At 31.9% G+C, this 16745-nt stretch overlaps 1 protein-coding gene across 1 annotated transcript; it reads right to left on the bottom strand.

Annotated features, from left to right (window-relative positions):
* Positions 1-2062: 2062 nt before the first annotated feature.
* LOC137826928 (GDSL esterase/lipase ENOD8-like) lies at positions 2063-4320 on the bottom strand. Its single transcript, XM_068633083.1, has 5 exons — positions 3896-4320; positions 3154-3360; positions 2872-3041; positions 2515-2779; positions 2063-2435 (listed from the first exon to the last, which is right to left on the bottom strand). Exons 1-5 carry the CDS (start codon positions 4314-4316, stop codon positions 2164-2166), a joined length of 1335 nt encoding a protein of 444 aa, XP_068489184.1. The 5' UTR covers positions 4317-4320; the 3' UTR covers positions 2063-2163.
* Positions 4321-16745: the final 12425 nt, after the last annotated feature.

Below are 16745 nucleotides of genomic sequence, written 5' to 3'. Positions count from 1 at the left end.
TGCTTGACCATGGCTTCATCACTTTGTCAAGTAATCTTATTTCACTCTTGATGATAAGACCATCTTCAATTAACTTATTTATAGATACCAATAACCTATTGTGTGGTAGTTCTAGGAACACGATCCGATACTTGGTTTCTTTTAAACTGATGTAACTCTTCTTGCATGGCAAAAAATAACTTCTCATCCTTCAAAACTTCATTTATATCCTTTGGTTTAATATGATAAACATAGGCCACACGCAAACAAAAATTACTAACCTTTCTTCTTCTTATGCAATCCCTATATATGTCTCTAATAAAATTGTCAATGGACAAATTTATTGGAGTTCTCCATTCCTTTGGAAGTGCATATTCACTTCTAATGTTATATTGCTTTTCCTTAACAATTTTAAAAGAATAATTTTCTTCATCTCTTTCTCTTGCATCATCAAGATCAAGAGAAGATTAATTATTTGACTAAGAGTGTTACCTCATGGTCTGTTTCATCAAAGACAACATAAATTGATTCTTTCACTACTAAAGTTCTTTTATTAAAAACTCTAGTATACGATGAATATCCACATAATGTAGCTTCATCTACCTTTGAGTCAAATTTTCCAAGATTTTCATTTTCATTATTCAAAGTTAAGCATTTACAACAAAAAAACTTTCAAATGAGAAATATTAGGTTTTTATTCTGTTGAAAAGCTCATATGGAATGAGCTTCAAAACAAACCTATTGAGAATTTTATTAAGAACATAACATGCAATACTTATTACTACATTTGTCCAACAATAGTTAGGTAAACTGCTCTCATTTAACATTGTTCTTGCTAATTCTTCTAGAGATTTAATTTTATTTCAACAATAACATTCTATTGGGATGTTCTTGAGCACAAAAATTGGGTGAGATTCCATTATTTTTACAAAAACATTGTAATGACTCATTTTGAAACTCTCCACTATAATCACTTCTCAAGGATTTAATTTTTAAATGCTTCTCATTTTCTATAACCTTAGCAAAGTAAAGGCTTTAAAGCTTCATTCATTGATGCAAGAAAGAATATGCTAGTATATCTAGAAAAGTCATAAACCAAAACTAATGCATAGAAATTTCCACCAATATTTTTAGTTATATAATGACCAAATAAATCCATGTTACTTCATTCAAGAGGTTTCTAAGTTGATAAAATAGTTTTAGATTTGATAGAATCACTAAAAAAAAATCATTAAATAGAAACCAATTTTAGAGATAAAAAATAATTAATTACTATAGTGACTAAATTAGAAATAATTTTAGAGACTAAAAATATTATTGGTTTCTAAATTAGTTTCTATTATTGATAAACAATTTCTAAATTGATCTCTAATTAGCTACAAAGGTTTTAATTTGGTAGTTAAAACCTTAGTAGCTAATTAGATACCAATTTAGTAACTATTTATTAATAATAGAAACAAATTTAGAAACCAATAATTTTTTTTAGTCTTTAAAATGGTTTCTAATTTAGTCACTATAATAACTAATTATTTTTCATTTCTAAAATTAGTTTTTATTTAATGATTTTTTTTTAATGAATGCTTGACTTGTTTTTCTTTTTAAAATGAAAAAAGATCTTGTCATTTTGAAAATTTAGCTTTGGTAAACCAATTGAAAAATATTTAGAGATTGATTTTTCTAGATAAGATATAAGAATATGAGTTAATCTTCTATGCCATAACCAGACACATTCATCATTTGCAATCAAACATAATATTTTAGGTGATTGATGATTTAAATCTTCCACCTAAATGTTAATATGTCTCTTCTATGTCATACATGCACATCTCTCATTGATTTTAAGATCAATTAAATTTTTTTATATATAATTTTTTGGCGTTGCTTGAATATATATATATATATATATATATATATATTATATAGAATGATGTGCATTATACAGTTGCTTATGTTTATGTTTATTTTGAGCATGATATATCTTTCCATAACATAAAGACTTTGTCCTTGATGATAAATTATTTAGTAACAACCATAACAAAATAAATTCTGTCATGTAATGAAATTGGTTAAAATTGCCAAGACATTAAAACAAAATGAAATATGTCTATAATCTAATAGAATTAAATGGAGACATAGTACACTTTATTTTTATTAGAAAGGACAGCAATCATAAACATACGAAGCTCATTGGTGTATTGTCAATTCTCTGTTACATGCCATATTCAATGGAATGGGTGGATCTGTGAAAGCCCCAGAAGAGATTTGATCAAAGACAACCTTGTTAGCTGCTTCAGTGTAATGGATCCCATCCCATATCACTCTAACAGATGGTTTTTCACATGAACCCACAAAAACATCAATGTCCTTGACTTTAATGGTTCCTCCACATCCAACACTATTGCTGAAGTTGTACTTCCCTCCATAGCCACAACAAGAAACAAGTGGAAGCTCAAATCCTGGAGATTATAATAACATTATCAAATATTGTCGAGAAGTTTGAGGACAATGAGATAATGTCATTTTAATTTGGCTCACCATATTTCTTTGGGTTGCTGAAAAGAGAGTACTTAGCAGAGTAGATATCTACATATGTAATTGCAGCCAGAGGAAGATCCTGACGAAGATGAACCAAGGCTTCCTTCAAATTTTGGTTAAAAGACTGAGCCACTTCATTGTATGCCTTTGCACAACCATACTTATCCCTTTCAGCAGATTCAAAATTGGTCAAAATCATAGGGACACAACCAATGGGTCCAGTGTTGTGAATCCAAAATGATCTGGCCCCCAAATTGTATATGTTCTTCATCACAAAAATTCACCAACTTAGCATAATAAATTATGAAATCTACTAGGTACAAATATAGGTCGAAAGGGTATTTATTATGCAACTACCTTTATATTTGATGTGAAGTTCGATACTATATCAGGTATAGACTGAATAACTTGTTGAAGGGTCATGTTACCCAAAAAGCCAACCGTGAGATCATTTTGACCTATATCAAACGTGTATAAAGCTTCATCAAAGTATTCTTCTTTGGGCATCAGTGTTGCAAATATTCCACCTGCAAAAAAAAGTTAAAAACACATTACACAACATATATGAAAACTAACACCATATCATGCATATTAGCTGGAAAATTCTTAATTGAAAATCAGAACAATTTATTAATATACCTTGGTCTCTAATGAACTTTGAAGTTGGTTTAAAACGCTCGAATTGCAAGTACTGAAATCCAAGGTTGAAAGGACTGGATCTAAACTGCCCTACAGATTGCTGGAGTCTGATTGTTGATCCTGCTGATGCAAAATTTGCTCCTCCTGAGAAGTTGGACCCCATTGAATCAAGATATGGACTGAGATAAGGGAGTCCAAAACTCTGTGCTGAAATTACAAAATTAAGGGACAAGATTAGAATTCAAATCCTTCACTAGGAAGAGTGCTTCACGTGACAATTTTATCACATTTAGCATATACAGTGCTTAAAATGATCATGAACGTAATATGTGTTATTTAACCTACAACTCAATATATCATGTACCACAGCATATAGCAGTACAGTTTTTAAAACGGTTGATGAACGAAATTTATGTTACTTAAAATTAAACACCCAAATCAGGTTTCAATTTTTCTTAGATAATATGTTTGAGATTTTTTGTCATATCTATCCTTGATAAGTCACCCATTTGAGTAAGTGCATCGAAGCGTTGCCACATTCTACTGGAAATAATTGTTACTGATAAGGGTGGAAGAGAAACAAAGCATGAAGGAAAAATGAATGTTAGGATACACTAATAATGGCCACCTGAAGTGTTCTTCTGTGAGAAAGACTACTCACTACATTTATTCCACGTGCTTTATGTCATACTACCATTAGACACGTAAGTTATATGAAAGAGAAAATAATAATGAATGTTACCTATGAAATCAATGATGAGTCGGCCATCACAGAACCTTCCAGCTGGTCTGTGAAAAAAGGTGTCTCCACTGGGTGCTTTTGGTCCAGCAAAAGGGAAGGAAGCAGCCAAGCCACCAGTGTCAGCGTTTGAGGCACCCAAGTTAAAGATTGCAGGGAAATCACAGCGTTTTGTAGAGGCCATTGAAGGGTTGATCATGAGTGATGTTATAGCCATGGACAAAAGCACAAGTGAAGACACAAGAGGGTTGTGAAACACCTTGGTAAGGGTACAAAACTCCATGAGAGACATTATTATTAATTTGGCAAGGCACAAAGCTATGCTTTGGCTCTCCAAATATATATATATGCCAAACAAAAAGGTTGACTGTTTATACAAGACGAACCCTGAAACACAAATTTTATTTTCATCACTCAAATTCATTAACGGTCCATTTTGGCTAACATGGAGTTTCTATTTTTAGGTACGAATTTAATTCCCACAATTAATTCAGTGGAGGATTTCTGACATGGGGGGACCTATTTTTGAACAAAGACAAGAAGACACTTAACTACTGCTATATTTATAACTTTCACTTTCCCCATACATATGTCTAATATATATTATAAGTAATGTTTAGGTACATATACACATTGCCATATCAACATTTTGCTCAAAATTAATATTCACATTTTTTTTTCTTTATTTTTCTTAATAAATACACAGTATTATATTTAATTATATTGATTATTATTATTATTATTCTAAATTCATATTACATTATGATTTAATTCACTTATCATTCTCTCATAAATTTCACTAATTTCAATTAAGTTTTCTATTAAAAATATTTATGGTATTCAGCGTCTACAAATTTTAAGCTTTATCAATTGAGTTCCTCTCTATTAAAAATTTGCACTTTTTTCGGTTTCCTTGTTGTGTTGTCTAATGTACCCATGTTGACCTATATCTTTGTTTCACATGTGGTTTTAACAATATGTGATGTTTGAGGTATGTATAAGGGTTGGGACATCCCTGAAATGTCCCGTTTAATTTAATTTCAATTCTTTGCTGACAAAAAAATAATAAAAATTGAGTTCCTCTCTTCTGTCATCAATTATTAACGTGGTTGTTATCCTCTTTTCTTATTGCTTATAAGTCTCCACAAGTAATATAACAAACTAACAAAATTAAGTTTTAAGTATTGTATGCCTATATAAAAAGTAGTTTAAGTATTTTAAAAGTTTATGTATTTTAAATTGCGTTTCAATTAAAAAATTTAATTTAGTTAAATGTTCAAAGTATTTATATTTTTTAATTGTGTTCCACCATCAAGTAACACTAAAAAAATTGATTTACCTATGGACTAAATCTGAAAATAAATCAGTTTTACCCACAGATTTTTTTATGGAAAGAAATCCGTATGTAATATTGGTGTAAGTAATTTATCTACAGAATATGAGTATCTGGGTAACAACAGTCCGTAGGCAATACTTGCGAATACTACTCTGTAGGTAATACCCACAAATAACAATCTATAGGTAAACTATGACCACCAGTCTATAGGTAAAACTCACGAACACTAGTCTGTAGGTAAAATCTATACACACATTATCCACCAACTCTATTCCACGAGTAAATTCGTAGGTAATCCTACATCCATCAAAATGTCTATTCATGCATTTAAATGAATGTCTAACACTTGTATAAATTTAACATATCCAAGATATATTAATTGAATAATTTATTACCAAACATCATCTAGTACACCTAACATAAAATAAAACACACATTTAATTTTGAATTCAAACATAACATAATTGAAGTCTCATCATATGAAAGATAACATAATACAAAATTCAAGTCCACTTGAAATATATATAAAAATCTAAACAAACTTGAAACATAACTAAAGATACATAATTCAAAAGTAAAGTGAACTTGTAATATAATCTACAATTAAAAAAAAAACTACAAACATAATCCTAATAGCCTACATAATCATTATCGTCATCTTGTTGTTTCTTGAGTGGTTCCTTTTGCCTTGGTGGTTCTTGTTGCGACAATACTTGATTAGATTGTTGTTGAATGACACTTCGTTCATCAGGAGGAAGGAAAGGAAGAACGATACTAACTAATGATTTCACTTGCTCAATGGGTCTATCATTATGTTCCTTATAATTCTGGACATTTTCCTCTAGAAACAATAAACATGGTGAATCCTTAGAGGAACTCAAAGGTTCATGATAGGTGAGAGTATGACCAAATTTAAAGTTATGAGCCAAGTCTCCAAACCTGTAGATTCGACATTTCTTCTTGCCTTCTACAGTAAGAAGTTGACTTTCAGTTCTTATTTTGTCTTCCTCTGTAGAATCTGTGGGGAATGATTCAGATTGTGATCTACAAGATGCAACCTCCGATATGACTTGAGTATATCAACTATGAAATTCTTCCTATTATTCATACATAAAAATAATGTCATATGTACAATATATAACTAAAATAAAGAAAAATAACAAACAACAAAATGTAACTCACATGTGTTTGTCTTGATCTTTCATCAACAAATTCACCATTACTCTTTCGTAGATGAGTCTGCATAAATACCTCATCAATATGTGCAGGGCGACCCAACTCTGTTGCCTAAAAGCAACAAACATAAATAATATTATTGTTATGCAATATAATATCATACAAATTCTTAAATTGGATATAATCCAATGCAATATTATCAAATATGTAACCTTCAAACATTATATAATAGAATAATATATAATCATAAAACATAATTCAAAATCAATTACAAACATAGTCCAATGCTACTTATATTTTTTGTGAATACATACAATGAGAATGGCATGCTCATATGTACTAATGAAGTCACTTGCGTGTAAAGAACCACCCGTGTCAGATGTTCAGTTTATTTGGGCTTTAATACACTTGGCACGAAAGAAAGATGAATTCCACTGGGAAAGCAAAGAAGTCCACACATCATCAATGAACATTCCAGATAACGCATGTATGAATTTTGAGTGGAAATTTTTTTAATTCTTTCCCCATCTTCAGGTTTCCAATAAATTTTTTTCTATGTAAACACAAAATTTGTGGTTAAAAATGTAAAGCTTTATGAATACAACACTTTTTTTTTTTATAAAGTTTTCGTGTTAGGCATCACTATGCAACTTGACATCTCAACTAAGCTGACACCTCAAGTAACAACAATCATCTGCCATCACATGAAAAAAAAATATTATTAAAAAAGAAAAAAGAAAGAAAATACAAAAATATGGGGGGACTAGACCAAAACCCATATGTTAACACAAACGATACATAGGTAGATTATACCTATTCATAAAGAATTCTAAGAACAGACTAGCTGGGAGTCTATTATACCAATGAAATGATTCTCTATGAATAAATCCTAAATTAGCCAACTTATCAGCACACGCATTCCCTTCACGAAAAATATGAGTTACCCTAAACCTGATTGTCCTACAAAAATTAAGACAAGTATTCCATCGATTCTGAAGCATCCATGGAACATTAGTCCTAGCAGTAAACGCAGCACAAACCAAGGCAGAATCACATTCAAGCCAGACATTAGTAAGTCCCATTTTTTGAGCTTCCTCCATAGCATGTATAACTCCATAAAACTCAGCAACCAAAGCAGTTTGAACTTCAAGAAACGCTAAAAAAGCACCAATAAATTCTCCCATACTCCCACGAAAAATACCTCCACAAGTAGCAAGACCATGATACCCCCTAGCAGCCCCATCAGTATTAGTTTTGACCCTGCCTGGTGAAGGAAATTCCCATCTAATAGGAAGAGGACGAAGAACTTTACCACTACGAGTCTTAATACCGAAAAACTTAATCACGTTGAAGTCCAACATATCATTCTTCATTGAAGCTTTAGACGAATTTCCCACTAGACAAGTTAAATATTTAATTATTGAAATAGCCTTAGAAACCCCAATCTTATCCTGAAATCTAGCATAATTCCTCATACGCCATATCATCCATATAGAAAAAGTTATCACCGCAAGCTTAATCAATTTAACCAAAGGACTACCATCACTCTTAATAAAAGAAAGTAGATAATCCTTATTAGAGAAATGAGAAGTAAGAAAAATTTGTCGTACCCAACTCCAAATATGCAATGCGTTAGAACATTCAAAAAATAGATGTTGAATAGATTCCTCTTGCTTTTCACAAAGCGAACACATAGAACATATATGCAAACCCTTATTCTGAATATGTTTATCTGTAGGAAGTCGCCCATGAAATTTTTTCCAGAGTACTAGAGTTTTGGAAGGCGGAATAGATGAAGACCAAATGAATTTACCCCAACCACCTGGAACTCCTGGTTCCAAGAAAAAAGTCCTAGCCAATTTAAGCGTGAAACGACCAGACTCATTTAGAATCCAATTAGGAATATCCTGTTCCTCTCTAATCATGATATGATTAAAAAAAAGAGGCATCTGCTGTAAAGAGAAGGGAATATTTCAATCACAACCTGTCCAAAATTGAGAGACTGTATCCGGAATGCTAACACCATCAGATAACCCTGCAATATTTGCTAAAGAAGTAGTAGAGCACCATTTATCATTCCAGAAATTAATAAAAGAACCTGTACCAACAGTCCAAGAAGTATAGTCAAGTATGGTAGAATAAAATTGCTTAATTCCAGGCCAGAGAGAGAAGGATCTATAAACTGTTCTAAATTCGTATTTTGATTTAAGAACCCTGGCTTTCAAGAGTAAAAACCAAGGTTTGTCGCTATAAGCAAAGTTCCAAGCAAGCTTAAGAAGATATGCATTATTTTCATGATGAAGATTAACAATATTCAAGCCTCCATCCTCAAGAGGTGAAAATTTTTTCCCCCAATTAACGGTAGCAATACCTTTTTTCAGAATATCACCAGTCCAAATAAAGTTCCGACACCACTGCTCAACTTGCTTAATAAGTGAAACAGGCCACTTATACATATTAAAACTATAAGCTAGAGATCCAGTAATCACTGTATTGACCAGCTGAATTCGACCTATCATGCTAAGAGATTTACCTTTCCAAGATGCTAGCTTCAATTTAACTTTATCAGCCAAAGTTGAAGAAACCGACACTTTGGAGCACCAACAAAGATAGGCACTCCTAAATAATTGAAAGGCAAACAACCATGACTACAGGAAAGAATATTTTGAATTTTGGTGACAAATCTTGGAGAATTATCCATGGTGAAGAAACTACTTTTAGAGTTATTAATATATTGACCAGAAAAATCACCATATGTTTTAAGAAAAGAACTCAAATTTCTAAGAGACTTAATATCCCCCCTACAAAAAATAAATATGTCATCAACATACAAAATATGAGAGGGAGTGAGATAACCTTGCGGACTGGCCATATTTAAAATCTTCTTATCATTCACAAGCTTAGAGAGACCTCTACTAAGAACTTCCTCTGCAAGACAGAAAAGTAAAGGAGACAATGGATCACCTTGTCTTACCCCTCGACTGCAAGGAAAAAAACCCACCAAACTACCACTTATTCTTACAGAAAGCATAGCTGAACGGAGAATTGTACTAATCCAACCGACAAATGAGGGGTGAAAACCAAAGCGTTTTAAAACTAATAATAAGAACTTCCAACTCAGAGTGTCAAAAGCTTTATGAATATCAACTTTGTAAGCCACATTACCTCCTCTAACCTTTTTAGAAAGCATGTTAATAGCTTCAGAAGCAATACCAATGCAATCCTGAATCTGTCTACCCTGCACAAATCCATATTGATTAGGAGAAATGATTCTAGCAGCCACAAGTGCAAGCCTATCCGCTAGTATCTTGGAAATAATCTTAAACTTGAAATTAGCAACAACAATTGGCCTGTAATCTTTAATGGAATCAACACCCTGAACCTTTGGAATAAGAGATACCACATTACTGTTCATTCCAGGGAGAACCCAGTTTTGTTTAAAAAACTGTTGAACAGCATTGCAAACATCTGTCCCAATAATTTCCCAGCAAGAATGATAGAAAACACCACCAAAACCATCAGGACCAGGAGCACTATTACCGTTAAGATTAAAAACAACATTTTTAATTTCAGAAAAATCTGGACATTTAATCAACATCATATTCTCCTCAAAGGAAACCATCTCAGGAATATAAATACCAATAAAATCTTCCATATTATCAGTATCCAGAACATTAGAAATAGACTCAGCATAAAGATTTTTATAAAAGTCCAAAATAAGATCCTCAATGATTTTAGGATCCTCCGTAACCTCATTATCAATCCGTAGACGATGAATCCCACTAGAATTATTTTTCCTTTTGACCACCGCATGGAAAAAAGCAGTATTTTGATCTCCATCCTTGAACCATAACATCCTAGCCCTTTCTTTCCAAAACAAATATTGACAGTGAAGAGCATGATCAAGCTCCTCCTTAGCAATCTTTTCTTGACAGAGAAGTCCATCACTATCAGACAAACTAGCAGTCTCTAAGCTTTTTTGAATCCCAAGAAGGATGCCCTGCTTAAGAAGAACTCCATTATGAACATTACCAAAATAATTTTTATTCCAGTCTCGGAGCTCAAGTTTCAACCTTTTTAACTTATGTTGCAAGATAAACATAGGACAACCAACAACCTGATTAGCCCAAGAATCATGAATAAGCTTTAGACACGAAGTGTCCTGAAGCCACATCGAAAAGAAACGAAAATTGCTAACCTTCCGCAAAGAATTACTAGCAAGACTAGCAAGAATAGGGGAATGATCAGAACAATTTTTAACAAGAACCTGATAAGTACAAGATTCCCATTCATCCAGACACACTCCATTACGTAAAGCCCTATCCAGTCTTCTGTGAATTCTATGCAACCCTCTCCTTCCGTTACACCAAGTATAACAAGATCCAGTAAAGGCATACAAGAAAGATCATTAGTATTAATCCCGTCCAGGAATTCATTACAAGAAACCTGATTAGGAGCCACCCCCCCCTTTACAGTCATCCGCCGAGAGCACAACATTAAAATCTCCCAGAATACACCAAGGCCCTGTGAAGAAACTAAAATCCCTCCATAAAAATCGTCTAGACAAGTATGTGTTAGCACCATAAACACCTGCAAAGCTAAAACTTTTATCCTGCAGACGACAAGTTACAGAGATAAATTGATCATTAACCAAGAAATTTTGGACAAGATTAGGAACCGACAAACACCAAAGCTTAGCAACTTTATTAACAATAGGAGACGTAGCCACCAAATGCATATTAACAGATTTGAAAAGGACGTCGAAAGAATTAGTGTACGGCATCATGGGTTCAGCAAGAAAAACCAGGAGAGGTTTATGTAGGTTAAGTAAACTAAGCAACATCTCCACAGTTTTGTGGTTTCCCAATCCTCTGACATTCCAAAAAAATGAAGAGACCTTCATTGCGACGTTGTAGAGAGAACTGCCTTAGCAGTTTTCCTGGATTTACCAGTCCCCTTAGGTGGTCTCCCTGGTTTTCTTTTAGTGCGAACTGTTTCCTCCCAATTATCACTGTCATCCTCCTCCGTGTCATTAGAGTCAGCCCAGAATTTTGAAACAACCTGATTTTCAATATGATCAGAATTAATTCCAACAATGGTAGGCGGAATAGTTGACGCTCCAATATGAGAATCACCTCCCACATCTGTAGTTTCCAAACCATCAAGAGAAGAAAAGTGATTTTGAAGGACCAACGATATTGCTTTAACATCCCCAAGATATTTAGCCTTCCGAGGGGAGGTATGAGGCGACTGAGATGGTACAGTCACAATAGTAGAGACCTCCACATTAGGAACTGGTGCATTAGTATCCGCATGTGATTTAACCCTCCGAGGAGAGGTAGTACGCAACGGAGATGGTACAATCACAGGAACAGATACCTCCACATGATGATCATCAATAAAAGTTGTTGAATTTGACTCTGAGTCCTTAGCTTGCATAACAACAAGTGAATCCAAAGTGGGAGTGGACAACCCCTGCTTGGGTGAGGACCTATCATGATCTGAAGCATCCTCAAGAGGAGGCATATATGCAAAATCATCCTCCCCTCCACCTGTTTCATCAACTTTCAACTTATCAATGAGGCCTTCCACGAGTTTTGTCTCCGGATCTTTTTTCCTATATTCTTTACGTTGTTTAGGAATCACGGTCCTCCCTTGGTCCCGTTCATCAGAAGATGCCTTCTGAGAAGGTTTATGTTGAGGCCCAAGAACGCGACCCTGGTCATGGATCGCTCGACACTGAGCAAGCTCGTGCCCAATCATCTTACAATGAGAGCAAAATGGAGGAAGCCATTCATATTCCACACCAGCTACAAAAGCAAAGTCTGGACGTTCAACCAAAAGTTGATCGGAGAGAGGGGACAGTAGATCAATATCCACCAACACTCTAGCAAACATACCCCTATTCTTTCTCATAGTATGCTCATCCAAAGACAAAGAAGTACCAAGGCCTCTAACGATGGAATATATTGTCTTTGGTTTCCAATACTCCAAAGGCAAATGGTAGATTCTAACCCATGTCTGAGCTTTGGTACTCTTCATGGTAGCTGGGACAAAGTCTTTTGTCCAGGCAAACAATCTCAATAAACCAGGAGATAACTTCAGCGAACCCATCCCGAGGGCCCATCGCATGTCTTCTATAGAAGCGAACTCAAACTCATAGAAACCTTTTCCAAGAGGAATTGCTTTCCATGGTCCAAGAGCTTTCCACACCGGCTGCAACTTTTTAGTTAAATCCAGGTGTGTAAGAGGTTTATCCCCCTTAGATAGAATAATCCGACCATGGAGATGGGTTTTGCAATCCTCAAGACCAGTCAAGTAATCTGCCTCATCAATCCGGACAACAATCATGTCACCCTTAATACAAGGAGTAGGTAGCTGGGACAAAGGAATGTCAAAAGTATTTCCCAAAGCCTGAGCAAAAGTCTTTCTTTGACCGGATATAGAATATATTTTTTTATCAGGACATACTTCCCGATCCATCAAACAAGCCCATGGTATGAGAAAACCCGCAGAACCCTCCGTCATTTTAGAAGGCTAATAAGTTGCCGCCAAGAACTCCGCGCCGCACCTCCAGCTATTCCGCTGATGAAGTGAGGCAATTTGGCTTTGAAAGCAAACCAAAAACCCAATTCTGACGAACCAGAGCCACGCCAATCTAGAACCCTCTCCCCCTTCGACCACCCAACAAATATGAAGGAGTTGGCGTGCGAGAATGGAAGAAAGAGCGGAAAGTGCAGATCCAAGCAGTGGGAAAAGAACCTAATCTTCTCTGTAAAAAAACCCTAAAAACCCTAATCGCCGCCGTAAAAACCCTAATCGTCGCCGTCACCAAGTACCCACTTCGATTTTCCTCACTGGGCTTCCACCGTAACAGCTTCGCTCCCGTCTTCCCCGTATTAAAAGGTTGCAATCACAGCACAGAAGCTTTTAATTTCCCACACAACAACGTTTTGACGTGTGCGCAGCACTTTAAAGAAATAATAACTGAGAATTCAATTATGACAAATGCACAATACCAAAATAAATGGACATTTTAATTAAATGCAAAAAGTCTAATATAACAAGTTTTGTTGATATTAAATATGAGAAGAAATTGAAGAAGATTTTGAATTATGTTTTATGATTACATATTATTCTATTATATAATGTTTGAAGGTTACATATTTGATAATACTGCATTAGATTATATCTAATTTAAGAAGTTGAATGATATTATCTTACATAACAATAATATTATATCCAATTTAAGAAGTTGGACATTTTAATTAAAGACAACAAGTCTAATATAACAAGTTTTGTTGATTATGAGAAGAAATATTTTAAAACGTTCGAAAAAATTTATATGTTTTCATCAATCATTGAACTCTGTGATTGCCATGATTGACAATACTGTTGTTTAATACGGAATGTGATTACATATGATCCTACATGGATGAAACTTAAAAAAAAAACAAGTACCAAAAAACTTATTAGATAATAATTTAATAAAAGAAATACATTATCCAGATAGCAAGAAGAAAAGATAAGTTCCAACGAACAATAGAATATTAAATATTGACTTTTGTTTCATAATTTATTATTTTTACCAATTGAGTTAACAGACAAGTATATTTAATTTTAATATTTGTAATGATAAAAATATGTTAATTGAAGTATTTAGAAATTAAATTTATTATGGAAATGTTGATTTTTAAAAAAAATATCAAAATAAATAAATTTTGTAAAATATCAGTTAAGATTTTAAAATATTAATTATAAAGAACGTTGAATTGACTGTGTAAGCTTATATTAATTCCAAAGTTTAATTAAGTGGGGGGAAAGTTGTACCCAAATTAAAAAAGAAGGTTGAAGTTTCCATCAAAAACAAGGTAAAGTACAGTAAAATTTAAGTATCCCTTAAATAAGTTATAATTGATATGGATTAGTCTAACCATGCCATTAAACCGATGGCTAAGTAGTGACTACTTGGTCAATTATCTCACTTTATTTAATTAACCAAGGCATCATAACTTTAAGTCACTACAAGAAAACAAGCAATTAGCTTCCAAATTTTTGCGTAGGCCATTTACGGACGCTACTATCGTCTGCTAAAATGGCAAAAAATCCACGCAACAATGATATTCGACGCAAAACGGACACATTTATGGATTTAATTTTTTTGAAAAAAAGTCCAGTCTGCGTCGGCCACGGCCCACGCATATGCGTCCGCTACAGTCCACGCACGTTTATATTTTAGAATTTTAAAATTATTTATTTAAATTTATTTAATGTATAACAAATATTTTAATATTTAATTCTTTATTGTATTTATTTTAAAATTATTTCTTTAATATTATAATAAATTATTTAATTGATCAACTTTTAATATAAATTAATTAAATTAAATTTATTAAATTAATTAAGTGTTTGATTTAAAATTAATTGAGTAAAAGAAAAGATGTATTTAAATTATTTAAATGTTATATAAAATATTTTATTATTTTAAAGATTATTTATTTTAAATTTATTTTATTTATATATTGTCATATATAAATTAAACAATATAGATTATTATTTGTTATATATTTTAAAATAACTTTTTGTTGTATAAATGAAATAAATTATTTTTTTTGGTATAATTTGAATTTAATTGTTTTGTATAAATTAAAGAATTTTTTTTATAAATTATATAAAGTTTTTTATACATTAAATTTATTTATTTGTTGTATAAATTTAAAATAAAATGAATTGAATTAGTTTGAAAGTTTTAATATAATTTTTATTAAATTATATTTAAGTTATATATTTAAGAAAATTTTCACGTGCCCACACATTAATAATAAGTATAATAAAAATTATAATATGATAAAAGAATTATAGAAAAAAATTAGGAACACATTAATAATAAGTATAATAAAAATCATAATATGATAAAAGAATTATAGAAAAAAATTAATTTAACTTCTTACGCTAAACAAGATAAAATAAAAATTAAAGAAATCATATAACAGTTTCTGTATATTAACTCATCTCTATATATTATTTTTAGCTATAAAAAGTTAATTTTAAATTTATTCTTTTAATAAGAATTTATTAAACAATTTGTTTAAGTAGGAATAAAATGATGTTGAAGTTATATTCCGGCTTTGTTATAGTTTATAATGAGTAGATATTACTGAAAAAAATATACAATTTAGAGATTTAGGGAAAATATATATGTAATGTATTATTTTGTAGTGTAATTCTTGCAATGAAGAAAAATATTGCTAGTAAAGTAATTTCGGCAAATTCTGCGGACACCTGATGCATTTATACACTTTATTTTTTAATTCTAATAATATCTTATAAAGTATGATGTCTTATTTTTCATTTTCAAGCGATAGTGGTTGTTTGTGGTGGTTGAGATAAGTTTTGTGGTGTTTTTATGGTTGGTAGTTGTGTTTTCATTCGTTTTTTTTTTTTCATTTTTTTGAAAGACACAAAATCCAAACAAAAATGGAGTACAACATTAAAAAATATTATATTCGCATTAAGGAACGCCGAATATAACGAATCTTCTCGTTAATTTTCTCACACGCTTAAATGATAGAACTACTCTATATGGCAGAAATGTAGTTGAGGTTATACTTTATTTATAATTATTTAAAGTTTTTGAAAAAATTAAAATTGACTTCTCATAATTAATATAATTATAAAATTAATATGAAGGTATAGAAAGAAATTAGAGAAGTAGAGGAGCCCATAAAAAAAAGGAAGGTGAGGAAGAATTTGTCACTAATTTAATGAGTTTTTTTTTTTTAAAAAAAGAAATAAATAAATAATGGCAGCGCATACCTTCTTACATAGTCGTTGAATGAAATTAATGTTGATTATTTTAGGTATGAAATTGCACCTTCTGGATTAGTGAAGTGGTTGAAGATGGCGAATATAATAGTAAACCAACATACTTATAGAGTGATTGAGTATCAAAACATAATAAATAATAAGATTGAACAAAAATTAGTTATTTTTTAGAGAAAGTTATTAATATATTTATATAGTCATTATTTTGTAACTAATAATAGTCACTGTGATCTCATTTTTTTTTTCATTTTCATTCATTACATAGATTGTAAAAATTTAGGCAACTCAAAATCATATTGCAATTACGGGTTCTTGTGGTTAATTCGATAACAACAATCTTGTGACCGCATCAAGTCTTAATTTAGAATTTTGATGAGAAGTAAGAATATAATTTTGAAAATAAATAATATTATTTTATTTTTTTAAAAAATAGATGGATAAATAATAAGCTTTTATATCTAATAAATAAATTCAAATGACTTTAGAGAGGAAAAGTCAGACTTTTCCCATTTTCAA

The sequence above is a fragment of the Phaseolus vulgaris genome, chromosome 8 (genome assembly GCF_000499845.2).
Source record: "Phaseolus vulgaris cultivar G19833 chromosome 8, P. vulgaris v2.0, whole genome shotgun sequence".
Classification (NCBI taxonomy): domain Eukaryota; kingdom Viridiplantae; phylum Streptophyta; class Magnoliopsida; order Fabales; family Fabaceae; genus Phaseolus; species Phaseolus vulgaris.
The sequence above is the reverse complement of the archived record's forward strand: the minus strand, read 5'-3'. Positions and strand labels throughout refer to the sequence as shown.

What these genes read in the sequence shown, in the direction of transcription:
- LOC137826928 (XM_068633083.1), bottom strand. Translation starts at nt 4,316, where the DNA reads ATGAATTTGAGTGATGAAAATAAAATTTGTGTTTCAGGGTTCGTCTTG. An exon ending in ACTCATCATTGATTTCATAG is followed by an intron (nt 3,361 to 3,895) that starts GTAACATTCATT and finishes TTGTAATTTCAG; the next exon opens with CACAGAGTTTTGGACTCCCT. An exon ending in ACTTCACATCAAATATAAAG is followed by an intron (nt 2,780 to 2,871) that starts GTAGTTGCATAA and finishes TTTGTGATGAAG; the next exon opens with AACATATACAATTTGGGGGC.